This window comes from Carassius auratus, unplaced genomic scaffold (assembly GCF_003368295.1).
Source record: "Carassius auratus strain Wakin unplaced genomic scaffold, ASM336829v1 scaf_tig00031272, whole genome shotgun sequence".
In the NCBI taxonomy this organism is placed as follows: domain Eukaryota; kingdom Metazoa; phylum Chordata; class Actinopteri; order Cypriniformes; family Cyprinidae; genus Carassius; species Carassius auratus.
This window is the reverse complement of record NW_020525910.1, coordinates 20,866-37,892: the sequence shown is the minus strand read 5'-3', so window position 1 is coordinate 37,892 and position 17,027 is coordinate 20,866. Positions and strand designations below refer to the sequence as shown.

The 17,027-nt window shown below is 38.2% G+C and overlaps 1 protein-coding gene and 1 pseudogene across 1 annotated transcript; both read left to right on the top strand.

Moving 5' to 3' along the window:
• Window positions 1-3,236: 3,236 nt before the first annotated feature.
• LOC113080420 (protein-glutamine gamma-glutamyltransferase K-like) lies at window positions 3,237-7,256 on the top strand (annotated as a pseudogene).
• Window positions 7,257-14,175: 6,919 nt separating this feature from the next.
• On the top strand, window positions 14,176-16,034 carry LOC113080418 (chemokine XC receptor 1-like). Its single transcript, XM_026252595.1, has one exon. The coding sequence runs from the start codon at window positions 14,232-14,234 to the stop codon at window positions 15,165-15,167; it is 936 nt and encodes a 311-aa protein (XP_026108380.1). The 5' UTR covers window positions 14,176-14,231; the 3' UTR covers window positions 15,168-16,034.
• The last annotated feature ends 993 nt before the right edge of the window (window positions 16,035-17,027 follow it).

Below are 17,027 nucleotides of genomic sequence, written 5' to 3'. Positions count from 1 at the left end.
TTGAAATGTTAAAACGCAAAGACTTGAGTGATTTATTGCAATAATGTAAAATGTAATGTTTGCAACAAATAGTACTTGACCAGACTGAATTACAGTTCATGTGACAAATCAGCTCAAATTGATCAGCCAAATAAAGAAACTATTTATTTATTTATTTTTTATTTTTTGCTCTTGTGCGTCTTATAAAAATGTAAAAGCAGGTATTTATGCCATATTATTACACAAAAATGAGAAAAAAGGACACTGTTTTGTCACTGGCGTGTTTTGTGTAATATGCAAAACACTTACACATTTTGCATAATTTCATGTAAAATTACATTTTAAAGGAAGTGAAATAAAATAAACTTGAATAATATGATGAATTTGAATAATATGAAGAACACTTTTATGTCTGTCTGTACATGCATGCAGCTTTTAAAGAGAGAACTCTTAAAGAGATTATGTTATTGAAAGAATTAAACTGTCTGCCAATGAATATTCATAAAAAAAGTGTAGTAAATAAAATAATAATAATAATAATAATTCACACGATAACCCAACTGCACTAAGAAGCCTGAAATTGAAAGATAGAAACTTTAAGTATTTAACTCCCCACAACAGTGATTTCAGTCTCTGAGATGACATGAAAAGTCTAGTAGTTTCTGTGATGTAGCTAAGTAAATGTTTTTCTTTTCCAAGACAAAATCCAGTGACCATCAACAGTTCATGTGTGGTTCCTACTGTCTTGGATATTTCTGTATTGATGGACTTGGTCTGCAGCATGTCAGATTAATTATGGGTAAGACTGACTAGAGCATTATAATAATGGTCTGTAAAGGTCATTGTGATTTTGCCAGGTAATACATATTCCTGGATCAACACCATTTGATGAAAAAACCCCAATCCCTACCCCTAAACTTAACCCTACCCATAATGTTTTCCTAAAATCAGTGTGCATCTCAATTCTGATTGGTTGATTGGAATTTTGTTCCAGGAACATGTTGTACTTGGTGAAATCACACTCGCTGGTCTGTAATACATAATACATATTATTTTGGAGATTATAAATTTACAGTAAACAGCGGTATCAGAGCATCCCTGTTTTTCAAAAGTCCAGTGCTGAAAGCTCATTGAGCACTTCTTGAGAGTTTTGCATCTACAAAATTTTCATCAACTGTGTCACACCTTCACATATTGCACTGATTTCACTGACTAAACTAAATTATTATATGGTGTGATAAACACAACGTCATTTTAAGTAAATCCATTTTGATGGATTGATTTCGATTTGGATTAATGGATAGAAGGATGAAGGAATGAAATATGGATGGATGAATGAAAGGACAGGATGATGGATGGATGGATGGTTGAAAGAATGATGGATGGATGGATGGATGGATGGTCAGACGAACTGAATGAATACTGAATAAATGAATATTGTCCTTTTCATTGTTTTCTGTCAAGTTTAAACATAATTACTAGACACACTTTTAATTATGTGCTGAACAGTTGATTTATGGATGTATTTGGGTCATTTTAATTTAATTGGTCATATTAAAGGCTTTTTTTTACTTATTTTCTCATACGCCTTCTGGGTGGAGGATAAGGTTCAGGTTGGGGATAATGAACAATTTATATCGTCTCAGAAAAAATCATGACCTATTTGAAAATGCCTTTTATAACATAGTTGATAAATCCAAAGGTGCATACTGATTTGAAGTTATGAAATCAGATTCCTTACTTCCACTTGCTCTTGTCAGATAGACACATCTTCCAACATCACTGCATGGGGACGCTGTTTTATTCACAGGGCCTGAAGCAGCATTTTATATTCTGTCAGGGAAAAGGAGAAATTTAATTAAAGATGAACATGAAAATTAAACAGGTCATTTTTTTAAATAAATTCTCTAGCATGAGAATTTTCATACTCATTTTCTCTGCTTTCCAATTTTACGAGTCATTGTATTTAATAACTGACTAACAGTCATATATCAAAGAGTCATCCTTGTTCTGACAATCATGAGAATAAATGTAGAATTAACAGTAATGGACTCATATCAATACTGCAATTTAATTTAATTTAATAATGCACTATTACTGTATGTATCAGAGCAAATTTGGCCTTAAAATCTCTTCTCTAATCTCTTTGTTGAAGAGAGCTTAATTTCTTCAAATGTATGTACAAATATTTTTTTCTCCTTTGCAACAAATGCACAAATCATTGTGCTGCTTTCTTAATATAAAAAGATTAACAAACAGGGTCTTTATGAAATATATAGACACGTTGCTTATAGAATGTTTCTGATATCTAGGTGTCTGAGAGAATGTTAATGTATACTGCAATAAGTACAATTCAACATACACATTAATATAAGTTTAAAATTAAGTTATATATAATATATACATTTTATTTCTGTTGTCAATATCTTGGTGTATCCAGCATAGGCAGTGTCACGCTGATTTTAATGAATTCTATTCTCTGGTATAGATGTTAGTCTAAAATGAATGTTTAGAACAAAGAACTAAGATGTTAACTTGTCCCATTAATCCTCTAAAAGAAACAATTAAATGAATATGACTCAAAATCCTTTAATGGCTTTCTTAAGAGGACAACTATTCACACTTCAGCTATGAGCTGTGGATGGGGTGGAGATGGAGATGTAGTATAAATATCCCGTCTGCTGTAGAGACAAACTACAGAACGAGCCACAAGCTGGTTAAAGCAGGACTTACTGTTCACTTTCTGCAGCAGTTTCCAGTTCAGTTTCTCTTGAACAGACAAGGACAACATCCATGTAAGTAATCATCTCAGACATTGTTTGAAACTTTATTAAATTATTCATTTCTATTAGAAAGCTGACATCTAGATTTCATAGGCTGTTTTGTGGATCGAGAGTTGGTTAAAAACTATTATACTGGTATGAACTTTATATAGTCAAATTTTTGGGAACAGCCCAATGTTTCATGTAAGGATATGTTTTTGCTGTCTAGCAATTGCAGCTTAAAAAGAAACTGGAGATCTGATTTCTAAGAACAAAGAGACCCAATTTATGAATTATTAACCATCTACTGACCAATTACAGATCACACTCATGACTCTCATTTCTTTCTTTTTTGCCCAGCATGCCTTTTGTATACAAACCCATACAAAAACCTCTGCAGCGTTGGCCGTTTCCCAGCCATTAAACTGCAAGGGAAGTACAACTGGAGGAAACCAGCATACTACACACGGTTCACACCAACCCTCGCGTTAACCCATGCACTATCCCTTATCATACCCATATGTTCCTTGCACTGACCCATGCACTACCCCTTATGCCTACCCATATGTTAATATATTATCCTTGCGCTACTTGCCTACTTCATATGATTATCCTTGCGGTACTTCATACGCTAATCCTTACGGTTTTTGTTGCTCCAAATGCCATGATTATGACACAAAGAAAGTCGTCGTCAAGAATTATGTGGATGACTGTACAAGCACGCAAGTCTGTGGAGCAGAGAGTAAGAGTCTTCACATTTTCTTTATCTTTGTCCTGCAGTGTATGATGGGAAATGGGTTATTCTAACTCATAATAACTCAATGAATTATTTGTTTGATAACCAGTTACCTGTGTTCTGCTTTTATGTTTTCTCAGATGCTGTCCTCCGGGTGAGTAAAGTCGACCTTCTCAAGTGCAGGACCGGACTGAATCGTCAGGAGCATCACACACATTGTTTCCTTGATGACCATCTCATCGTCCGCAGAGGACAGAGTTTCAAACATGTGGGTTGATCTGTGCCGTCCTTTCAATCCCAGTTGTGACAAGCTTCACCTGGAGCTCAAACTAGGTTAGTTTCTAAAAGATCCAAGACAACAGAGAATAACTGTATCTACATATGTAGAGGAGGAACATTGTGAGGGAGCTGAACCAGCATTTCTACCATCACTGGGAATCTCTTGTTGTTTTGTATGTTTAACAGGTCATATCCCATCCATCCGGGACGGCACTTATGTGATCGTTCCAATTGTGGAAGAATTCAAGAAAGACTGCTGGGGGGCAAAGATTGTGGAACGAGCCCAAAACCGAATCAAACTGTGTGTGAACTCTGTTCCGACTGCTTGTGTTGGACGATACCAGCTCAGTGTCGTGACACACTGTCCAGGAGGAAGATTCACTTTACCTTATGTTCCTGAAAATGACATTTACATGCTGTTCAACCCCTGGTGTAAAGGTACGTGTTTGATTATACTTTAATATTACAACTGAAACCTAAATATGAAAATGTAATAGAATGAGAAAAGAAAACAAATGCTTTTCCGATTAAAGTCCATTGTTCTCTTCATCAGATGACTGTGTGTACCTGAGTGATGAGGCGGAGAGAGCCCGAGTATGTGCTGAATGACATGGGCAGAATCTACTACGGAACTAAGCAGCAGATTGGCTGCAAAACATGGAACTTGGTCAAGTAAGAGCCAAGATTTCATTAATATATTACGAAAGTTCAACAATAACTAAATGTTCATGATATGTTAGAGACTTAAGGCACCGCTATGGTTTCTAGTTTTTCCTAACCTTCCCATACTTGAGATATAAAAGTGCACAATATAGCATGAAGGGGTTGCTTCACAATATCTAATTTTCTTCCTCTGTGATCTGTGATTCTTAGTTTGAGAAGGGAATCTTGTCTGCGTGTATGTATGTGTTGGAGAAGAGCTGTACACCTTGCTCAGGGTGGGGAAGCCCCATTAACATTTCCAGAGTGGTTTCTGACATGGTGAGTCTTCATTTCCTTCTTATCAACACCTGATTTCATTTGGAAAGCCCGACACAATAGTCAGATTTGTTCTTTTTTTTAAATTCAGTATTTCTATTTCCTTATCAGGTTATTGCCAACAAAGGCAGTGGTGTGCTGGTGGGTAACTGGTCACACTGCTATGGAGATGGAACTGCTCCTACATCCTGGTGCAGCAGCAGTGCCATCCTGAAACAGTTCTACAAATGTGGAGGAACGCCAGTCAAGTATGGACAGAGCTTGGCCTTTGCTGGAGTCACCAACACAAGTAAGAGTTCCTGCAGACTGGACAAGGAGAAGTTATGAGAAAGTGATTACAGATGTAAATATTTTGTTGTTCTTCTCTTTCTCGTAGTGTTGAGGTGTTTGGGTGTTCCTGCTCGTCCAGTTTCAAACTTCTGTTCTGCTCATGACACTGATGTTCATTTGTCAACTGATGTCTACTTGGATGAGAAATTTCAGCTGATCGATCACATGAACCGTGATCCAATCTGGTAAGTATCATTACCATTTATAATGTCACCAAGTGTTCCTCTGAATGTCCATGAAGTGTTTCTAGATCTTTCTTCTTCTCTTCCATGTAGGAACTACCATGTGTGGAATGAGGCCTGGATGACTCGGCCAGACCTGCCATCTGGTTTTGGAGGTTGGCAGGTGGTTGATTCCACTCCTCAACTGACCAGCCAGGGCTTCTTCCGCTGCGGTCCCACCTCTGTTGCTGCGATCCGCAGCGGGCAGGTCTTCCTGAAGCATGATGTGCCCTTCCTTTTCGCAGAAGTGCGTTATTTCCTTTAATTTACCATTGCATACAATTTACAAACAGCGATTATAACTTCTGATTCCTGTTGTGGCTCTAGGTGAACAATGATAAGGTTTACTGGCAGCGGAGATGTGACGGGACCTTTGGTGTTGTTCATATTGAGAAGGATGTAGTAGGTCACTGCATCAGTACCAAAGCTGTCGGCTCAGATCAACGTGTAGACATCACAAATTTCTACAAACACCCATATGGTAAAACCCACAAGCATTTCACTTAAAACATCTGCTTCAGTCCTCAACACTTTGAACCATGGCTTATAGAAATGATGAAGTTTGGTGTCTCTCCTGGGATTCAATCATATGTGCATTTTACCTCGTATTTTATTGATCAGGTTCTTCTGAGAAGAGCACTGCTTTGGAAACAGCTCTTCGTCATGGCTTGAGAAGATGCACATACCCACTGCCCTGTCCTGAGGATGTTGTCTGTGAAGTCAGCCTGAAAGAGGATGGACTATGTGTGGGCAAGGATGCCTTGCTTTACATCAATCTTAAAAACAAATGCAGCTCACCTCGTAGCGTCACCCTCTACAGCCAGGCTGCAGCCACGTACTACACCGGAGTCAGGAAGACCTTCCTGAAGAGAGACCAGACATGCATCGAGCTCAAGCCCTCCGAATGTAAGAAATCATAAAGAGTTCAAAGATAAAGCTGAATGTGAGAAGTGATAAAGAGTTGCAATACATGATACCACCCAGTTGGCATTATGCAGCTTATGGGTAAAGAGACTTGTAATGAAAGCATGAGTATTCATTCAGTATTTGTCATTTTTGCTATAATAGGCAGAGCTCTGGAATGGACCCTGAGTTATGACGAGTATAAGGAACACCTGGTGGATCACACCTCACTGATGCTCAACCTCTTTGGACACGTGGCTCAGACGAAGCAGGTTCTGGCCACCCAGTACAACTTCAGACTGCGCACACCAGATCTTGTTGTCGCTGTGAGTTTAAAGTTAGAGTTTAACTGTTGAATCTTTTGATTGGTTGGAATTATTTAGTGTTAAATTGTGTCTTGTATGTGCTTCTTCTCAGCCTGTAAGTGATGCTGTCTTGGGTCAAGAAGTGCCAGTCAAAATCACTTTCCAGAATCCACTGCCTCGTGTCCTGAAGAACTCTGTATTCCGCTTTGTGGGACTTGGACAGCAGCATGCAAGAGTTGTCAACTATGGGTAAAATTGATTTAATTGCTCCAAAAAATTATGAATAATTTTTGCATTATTCTATTTACTTTTCAGTGAATTATATAAATTATGATTGCTGAACATAATGGTAAACTCAATATCTGTTGCTAAACAGTTTTTATGATTATTTAATAATAATAAAAAATTAAACATATATAGCAATATAAAATCATCTTTCTTTCTTTCACAGTGACATTGCAGGGAATGCCACAGTGTGCCTGACAGAGAAGTTTATTCCCACGTGTCACGGCCCACAGAAACTTCTGGTCTCACTGGACTCTCCTCAGCTCACTCAGGTTCATGGATTCTCCAACATTGCTGTCAAACAGCATTGTTAAACCAATCAAACAACCAAAACAGAAGAAACGTCATGGCTCCATTGAACAGAAAACGTTCACACAGAATTGATTTGCAGAGTTAGATAACAGCTGTTAGTTTCTCTTAACTTTCAGGTTGTAAACCTTAAATGTCTCACAATGCATTTAATCATGTTGTAGGACAATTGCACTAATGCTTTATGCAAGACAATATTGTCTTTTCATCTTTTCTGATTTTTTAGTATTCTTTCTGAAATTGCCTTTTATGAGTTTGGAAGCTTATAAATGTAATTCTGAATATTAATTTACCAGTTTTTCCTCATTTGAAAACTCGAGTAATGTTATCATGGTGTTGGTTACTCTGTCCTGTGTAGCTTCAGCTTCAAATAAAATATAAAAAGAAAATCCAGCATTCTAAACTGTGTCAGTTTATGATATTGAGATGGATCTATTAAAATGAGGCTTTATTCATCTTTTCATTTAACCTGTTAAATGTCACCCCCGTCCCCTATACGGGACACCTACGTTGACTATACTATATTACAATCAAATTTAATCTAATCTTGACAAACTATATATCGTTGGAAAGGTCTAAGACAATCAAGCGACGTTCACTTGCAGAACGCAAGCTTCTAGAGGGACTATAAGTCTGAAGTAACAAATTTAGGTAAATGGGTGCAAAGCCAGTGGTAGTTTTGTAGGCAAACATCAATGCCTTGAATTTTGTGCGAGCAGCTATTGGAAGCCAGTGCAAATTGATAAACAGAGGTGTGATGTGTATTCTTTTTGGCTCATTAAAAATTAATCTCTCTGCCGCGTTCTGAATTAATTGTAAAGGTTTGATAGAATTGGCTGGAAGACCTGCCAAGAGGGCATTGCAATGGTCCAGCCTGGACCGAACAAGAGCTTGAACAAGGAGTTGTGCAGCATGCTCCAAAAGAAAGGGTCTGATCTTCTTGATTTTGAATAAAGCAAATCTGCAGGATCGGACAGTTTTAGCAATGTGGTCTGAGAAAGTCAGCTGATCATCAATCATAACTCTAAGGCTTCTAGCAGTTTTTGAAGGAGTTATGGTTGAAGTGCCTAACTTGATGGTGAAATTGTGATGGAACGATGGGTTTGCTGGAATCACAAGCAGTTCTGTCTTGGCAAGGTTGAGTTGAAGGTGATGGTCCATCATCCAGGAAGAAATTTCTTTTAGACAAGCTGAGATGCGAATAGCTACCGTCGCATCATCAGGATGGAATGACAGGTAGAGTTGAGTGTCATCAGCATAGCAGTGGTATGAAAAGTCATGTTTCTGAATGACAGAACCTAATGATGCCATGTAGACATAGAAGAGAAGAGGTCCAAGAACTGAGCCCTGAGGCACCCCAGTAGTTAGATGTTGAGACTTGGACACCTCACCTCTCCAAGATACTTTGAAGGACCTATCTGATAGGTAAGACTCAAACCATTGAAATGTGGATTATATGGATGCATGAGCGCATCCAGCGTACAGCAAACAAACTTGGCCCAAATGTGGCCTCAAGTGGGCACTGCCAGCTTCCTGTTGGCAATGGCATGTACCCTTTCAGCCAGAGCTGGGCCATGTGTGGCAATGACGGCACAGTGGGGATCAGGCAAACAATATGAGTACCGATTGTTGGTGGGAGGAGTGTGGCCCAGATCAGTCTAGTGATATGTGGTCCAAATCAGGCTATGATCTGGCAGCATACTATGTGACACATGATAAACAAGATATAATATAATAATATAATATAGATCAGTGGGAACAGTTCAAATTGCATTCATAGGAGATATGTATCTCCTTCCTCTGTACCTATTGTAACAATTAACCAGACAGCAAGCAGTTTCGGCCCAGATCAGGCCCACATCTGGCCCATGTACAATCCATGCGGGCCAGATGTGGGCCGATACTGCATGTTGCTGTCTGGGCTATATAAGGCTCAGGTGTGGCTCAGATTTGGGGATTCTGGTTTACTTAAGGCTGAGAATTGGCACCAATAATAAAACCTGTTTTGGCCCAGTTAAGGGTGATTAAGTGGCTGAAATTCGGCCCGGTTATGGCTCATGTGTGGCCCTTGTCTTTAATCAAGTTCTGAGCCATTTCAGGGCCATCATTCTTTGTCGCACTTGGGCTTAGGGAAAAGTGATTGCTTGGTCCGGATCTGGGCCAGAAAACATTTGCTATGTGGGTCCCCACTTTTAATAAAACGTAAATTCGCCCCCCACACTTTTTTCGGGCAAGTCTTTTTGCATAGAAGTTTTCAGGGGCCAGTGTGAATATTTGGCATGCTAAATAACTGGAGCTGTTGGTGATTCACAATCGCATTGTCTGCGATGATTTCTGACTGAAAACTATATCGACAATGACCTATAGCCAAAAGACCAAGATACAGGGCAGAGGGAAGTTTGGGGAGGAGTTGTAGACCAGAATATCAGTATTTTAATAGATATCTATATGTAGAAACAAGCACAAACTTGGTTACAACAAGTTTGTGCACAACCTTTACACAAACCTTTAACTGTCATTTTGCATTATTGACACACTGTTTTCCAAATGAATATTGTTTTGTTTAAAGCGCTATATAAATAAAGGTGACTTGACAAACATTTGCTTGACCAGCTGCAACATCAGTATACCAGTTACTGCCAAATAATTTTTTTACCTCCAACTCTCTTTGCAGAACACACAATCCCTGTTCCCTGCATCTCCCTCCTGCATAATCTGTTTTTATTTTTTTCCTTGTAGCTGGTAATTAGTTCACAGACAATTGGCGGGCTATAATCTTTTAAATATTTCCAGCTCGAAAACTCTGACACACACAGGCTCTCACATTATTTCCTTATCACTTCTAGCATGTGTTGTGATGTGAAATGTAGTTTGCAGACCAGAGTTGTCGGTGATTCTTCCTATAGTGAAGTCATGCAATGTGAAACCCCCGGTCGCAACACAGCAGCAACTGAATGCTACCCAAGATAGACATGCAGTTTGAAAACAATGGTGATCGGACTATTTTGAAAATCGTGCACTTGTGAACTTGGCATTAGACCGATGGATCTCCAACCCTGCTACTGGAGAGCTACAATCCTGCATACTTCAGTTCCAACACTGCTCCAACACACCTGTCTGTAATTGGCATACACTTACGACAAGTTCACACTGCACAATTTTCAAACTAATTGGATCACCATTGATTTCACGCTGCGTCATGATCTGGGGTAGCACAGCTGCTGCTGTGTTCACATTGCACAATGGATCGGCTACAGGCAGTTTCACATTGCATGACTTCACAATATGAAAAATTGCAGACAGCACTGAACTCTGAACTACATTTCACAACACAGGAGAAGTGAGAAGGAAATAAAGCGAGAGCCCGGGTGCGTCAGACCAGAGTTCTTGAGCTGGAATTATTAATTAATTATAGCCCGCAAATTGTCTGTCCACTAATTTCCAGCTACAAGGAGAACAAGAAAAACCAATTATGCAGAAGGGTACGGTGGACCAAGGTGACATGGTCAGTTCACTTAGTTTTGTCATGGTCACGACATAATAACTCGTGGGATAATATAACTCCTGATAATATATCCTGGCCATGAGATAATGATTTGAGGGAATGTCATATTAACTCTTGGGAACATGATATGTCGTGGCCATGAGATCATTTTGTCAACGTAACAAAATCGAGATGCTATGTTGAGGGAATTACATCTATTTCTTGCGGCCGGCAGTTTAATGCGTAAACAAACCTGCGTGACTATAGAAACCTGAGATTATTAAAAATAGATAACATCTGTATTAACCTTAAACATTTAATTTTATAATTGTATATTATTATTATTGTGTTTAAATTAACTAAGGTTAATTTAAGGTTTGTTTACATTTAACTCTTGGCCACAAGATAAAGATGTCGTTCCCTCAACATAAGAAGTCATGGCCACGTGAAATGGATGTCGTTCCCTCAACATGGTATCTCAAAAGGAAGTCATTACCTCGACGTGCGGTAACAACATAATATCACGTTCCCACAAGTTAGTATGATATTACCTCAATATCTCTCGGCCATGATATATTATCACAGTCCCACAAGTTATGTCTTGGACACAACAAAACTAAGTAAAGCGACCATGTCTTCTTATTCTCACCAATTGTGAGAAGTTTAAGGTTTACAACCTGAAAGTTAAGAGAAACTAACAGCTGTTATCTAACTCTGCAAATCAATTCAGTGTGAACGTTTTCTATTCAGTGGAGCCATGACGTTTCTTCTGTTTTGGTTATTTGATTGGTTTAACAATGCTGTTTGACAGCAATGTTGGAGAATCCATGAACCTGAGTGAGCTGAGGAGAGTCCAGTGAGACCAGAAGTTTCTGTGGGCCGTGACACGTGGGAATAAACTTCTCTGTCAGGCACACTGTGGCATTCCCTGCAATGTCACTGTGAAAGAAAGAAAGATGATTTTATAATACTGTGTATATTGTAAAAAAAAATATATTTTATTAAATAATTAGACGAAATGTTTAGCAACAGATATTGAGTTTACCATTATTTTCAGCATTCATAATTTATATAATTACTTGAACCATCAGTGTATGATTCAGACTCACTTAGCCAACAGTTTCTTTTCCATGCATCATTTTTTATATCCATGTTGCAGTGAAATCATATAAAACAATCACTCAGAAAATATGTCCTTTCTTGCATGCACTTGAGACGTGAGCGCCACTGACAGATTATTCACTCCTATTGGTCGTCACTCACAAAATTTGCTTCTTATTTGCAAAAGTTTAAGAATTCTCAACTTTTGTCACTTTTTTATTATTATTTGGGTCTTTTTCTCATGAGAAAACAGATGACTATTGTATTTGATTCCTCGTCTGTCATTACAAAATAGTTAAAGTAGAGCAGTTCCTTCAAGTGTTAAGATCACAAAGCCACTTCAGCTTCCTCTGTGTATGTGAGATGAAAAGGTTTAGAGTCTGAGGTTTGAGGGAGGATGTATGTTACTACCCAACATACAAACATCACTCAGAACTCACCAGAACAATAATGCTTCTTTTTTTAATTCATTGAGTACATTCTTAACTTACAGCTTTTGTAGCTGGTTGATCTATTAACATAATTCAAGAAATCCCAGTTAGTTTTGTACTACAGATTGCTGTCATCTGCATTGGTCAGCTAATGTGTTGTTCATCGCTGTACTCTACAAGGGTCAGTCAGTATAATCAAGAATCAAGGTAAGTCATATACAGTATTGTTCAAAATAATAGCAGTACAATGTGACTAACCAGAATAATCAAGGTTTTTCGTATATTTTTTTATTGCTACGTGGCAAACAAGTTACCAGTAGGTTCAGTAGATTCTCAGAAAACAAATGAGACCCAGCATTCATGATATGCACGCTCTTAAGGCTGTGCAATTGGGCAATTAGTTGAATTAGTTGAAAGGGGTGTGTTCAAAAAAATAGCAGTGTGGCATTCAATCACTGAGGTCATCAATTTTGTGAAGAAACAGGTGTGAATCAGGTGGCCCCTATTTAAGGATGAAGCCAACACTTGTTGAACATGCATTTGAAAGCTGAGGAAAATGGGTCGTTCAAGACATTGTTCAGAAGAACAGCGTACTTTGATTAAAAAGTTGATTAGAGAGGGGAAAACCTATAAAGAGGTGCAAAAAATGATAGGCTGTTCAGCTAAAATGATCTCCAATGCCTTAAAATGGAGAGCAAAACCAGAGAGACGTGGAAGAAAACGGAAGACAACCATCAAAATGGATAGAAGAATAACCAGAATGGCAAAGGCTCAGCCAATGATCACCTCCAGGATGATCAAAGACAGTCTGGAGTTACCTGTAAGTACTGTGACAGTTAGAAGACGTCTGTGTGAAGCTAATCTATTTTCAAGAATCCCCCGCAAAGTCCCTCTGTTAAAAAAAAGGCATGTGCAGAAGAGGTTACAATTTGCCAAAGAACACATCAACTGGCCTAAAGAGAAATGGAGGAACATTTTGTGGACTGATGAGAGTAAAATTGTTCTTTTTGGGTCCAAGGGCCACAGGCAGTTTGTGAGACGACCCCCAAACTCTGAATTCAAGCCACAGTACACAGTGAAGACAGTGAAGCATGGAGGTGCAAGCATCATGATATGGGCATGTTTCTCCTACTATGGTGTTGGGCCTATTTATCGCATACCAGGGATCATGGATCAGTTTGCATATGTTAAAATACTTGAAGAGGTCATGTTGCCCTATGCTGAAGAGGACATGCCCTTGAAATGGTTGTTTCAACAAGACAATGACCCAAAACACACTAGTAAACGGGCAAAGTCTTGGTTCCAAACCAACAAAATTAATGTTATGGAGTTGGCAGCCCAATCTCCAGACCTTAATCCAATTGAGAACTTGTGGGGTGATATCAAAAATGCTGTTTCTGAAGCAAAACCAAGAATTGTGAATGAATTGTGGAATGTTGTTAAAGAATCATGGAGTGGAATAACAGCTGAGAGGTGCCACAAGTTGGTTGACTCCATGCCACACAGATGTCAAGCAGTTTTAAAAAACTGTGGTCATACAACTAAATATTAGTTTAGTGATTCACAGGAAAAAAAAATGTTTGTACAAAATAGTTTTGAGTTTGTACAGTCAAAGGTAGACACTGCTATTTTTTTGAACACACCCCTTTCAACTAATTGCCCAATTGCACAGCCTTAAGAGCGTGCATATCATGAATGCTGGGTCTTGTTTGTTTTCTGACAATCTACTGATCCTACTGGTAACTTGTTTGCCACGTAGCAATAAAAAATATACTAAAAACCTTGATTATTCTGGTTAGTCACATTGTACTGCTATTATTTTGAACAATACTGTATATTCAAGTTAAACTGACTGGTCTAACTTCACTTTTTCCCCAGAGATATTAAAGTTTGTATTATGTTTTTTTTTTTTGAAGTTGTAATTTAAATAATTATTACTGGAGTGTGTTTTACAAGAAAATACTATTTCAGTCTATGTAAAAATGTAATGTTAAATCAACATGTAACTTGCCATTTCATTTTTACATTACAGAAAAAATGTTTTTTTATTATTTTTTTCAGGTGTACAAAGAGCAAAGAATTTAACCTGAACAAATCTGATCTGGCCAGTTTGTGACTGCAGTACAACATGACTGAGGAGAATACAATTTACCCTTACGACTACTATGAACTGAACTATAGTGAGCCATTGTGTAGTAAAGAGGAGGTAGTGAGAGTCGGATCCATCCTCCTTCCACTCTATTTTACATTATTGGTGGTGTTGAGCTGCATTTGTAACATCCTCGTTCTGGTTTTCCTGTTGCTCTACAAAAGCCTCAGATGCCTGACCAATGTCTTCATCCTCAATTTAGACGTGGCAGATCTTCTGTTCACTTTTGGACTTCCGTTTTGGGCCTCGTACTACATTTGGGGTTGGACATTTGGAAACGTTGGCTGTAAAGCTGTGAAGTTTCTGTTCTACCTCGGCTTTTACAGCAGCGTGTTGTTCTTGACTCTAATGACTGTTCAGCGTTACATGGCAGTGGTTCATCCTCTGTCTGACTGGGAGAGATGCAGAGGCCTTTCAGTCTCTCCTTTTATCGTTTGGATCCTGAGTGGAATTGTTGCACTGCTTAGTTCACTTCAAAGCGAAGTCATGATAGAGTCTGACAACACGTACTGTGAATATGGCAGTGTTAAATGGAAATCTGGCATCGCTTATTTTCAAAATGCTTTTTTCTTCATTGCATTTGTAATCATGTGTTATTGCTATGGGAGAATGCTTCGGACAATTTCAAAATCTTTTACCAATAATGGACACAATAATGTTAAGCTCACATTTTTTTTCGTGCTGATGTTTTTTATTGGTTTGGCTCCATATAATGTTATCATATTCTTAAAATCTCAGACTATCCATCCATTCATATATTGTGACGTAAGCATTAAACTCGACTATGCATATTTTGCTTGCCGAATGTTAGCCTTCTCACACTGTTGCATAAACCCAGCGATTTTAGTTTTTGTAGATGCAAAGTTCCGTAATATTTTGCAAGCAATTTCAAGGAGGTTTTGTGTATGTCTGTGAATAAAGTCTCAGAACTACAGTACCTCACTTGCTCACCAATAGATCCTCTGCAGTGAATGGGTGCCGTCAGAATGAGAGTCCAAAAAGCTGATAAAAACATCACAATAATCCACACCACTCCAATCCACAAAAGCGAAAATCAATTTTTAAGAAATAGGAGTCCTCTATCTACAATATTACTTTGTCCAGTAAAAAAAGTAATCTTGTCTGAATCAGAAGAGATGCACAAATATGTGGGCGGATTTTGATGTGAGGGGAAAACAGGGAATGGACTTTTCTCCAAATCCGTTTCTCAAACTCATCTACATTTTCAGCAAACTAAAATTTTTTGGTGACCTATTCCTTTAAAAATGTGTAAGAAAACAAAGATTGAAGAATCTGGCTGCACATGGGGTCAGATTATTTAACCGATTACAAAAACATCTAAAACAATAGACAAAATATTGAAATGCTATCTTTGTGTAAAAGCATGTTTTGATTTAAAAACACAAAAAATCAAGAAAATTTGTTGTGAATGCAGTGCTGTGAACTTCTCAAATACTGCCACCTAAAATTACTGTAAAATAAACCATGAGAACTGAAAATGCAGATTATGCAGTTTTGTTTTTGTACAGTGAAATACGTCAAAGGTAGTTATGACTTTTTGTGGTCTGTGGAAGGAAGCACAGCACCATCAGTGCCCTACATAAGCAGGAAATGGAAGATTTGAGATCAGCCAACCTTATTTTTTTTCTGCATTTATCTTTTAAAAGGCTAATACAACAACAACAAAAAGTTTGTAGCCTATGCTGTACATGCTGTAGATGTTTCTTTTAAGTGTGATGAGTTTGGCTCACATTTAACAAAAACCCACTAATTCACTCAACAAATTAAAATACCTCATAAGAACAATAATTTTTTTTTTTTTGACTTGTTGGCCTTCTGGAAAGTATTTTCATGAACTGTACATGTACTCAATACTTGGTAGATTCTCTCTGGGGTTCAGGTCTGGTGAGTTTGCTGGTCATTCAAGCACACCAACACCATGGTCATTTAACCAACTTTTGGTTCTTTTGGCAGTGTGGGCAGGTGCCAAATCCTGCTGGAAAATGAAATCAGCATCTTCAAAAAGCTGGTCAGCAGAAGGAAGCATGAAGTGCTCCAAGATTTCTTGGTAAACGGGTACAGTGAGTTTGGTTTTCAAAAAAACACAATGGACCAACGCCAGCAGATGACATTGCACCCAAAATCATCACAGACTGTGGAAACTTACACTGGACTTCAAGCAACTTGGGCTATGAACTTCTCCACCCTTTCTCTGGAATCTAGGATCTTGGTTTCCAAATGAAATACAAAACTTGCTCTCATCTGAAAAGAGGACTTTGGACCACAGGGCAACAGTCCAGTTCTTCTCTTTAGCCCAGGTAAGACGCCTCTGATGTTGTCTGTGGTTCAGGGTGGCTTAACAAGAGGAATACGACAACTGTAACAAATTCCTTGACACATCTGTGTGTGGTGGGTCTTGATGCTTTGACCCCAGCCTCAGTCCATTCCTTGTTTAGTTCACTCAAATTCTTGAATCAATTGAGCTTGTTTGCATTGCACAACATCAGAAAGATTAGGGCCTTTCTAATTGAGCATTCTGCACAACTTCTTATCTAGGCTGGACTACTGCAATGCTCTTCTGGCTGGACTTCCATCAAGCAAAATCAAACCTCTACAAATGATTCAGAATGCAGGGTGGTGGAATGCTTAAAACCTGACAATTCTCTTTCAAAACTACTTGGCTTTATTGTATAAAAAATAAATAAATAAAATATTTTTAATATTTTTCAAGCATGTACTTATTCGAACAATGTTTAAAACTCGAAATTAAAAGCA

Bases quoted from the DNA above. Each gene is read 5' to 3' on its own strand.
- LOC113080418 (XM_026252595.1), top strand. From the start codon at position 14,232: ATGACTGAGGAGAATACAATTTACCCTTACGACTACTATGAACTGAAC.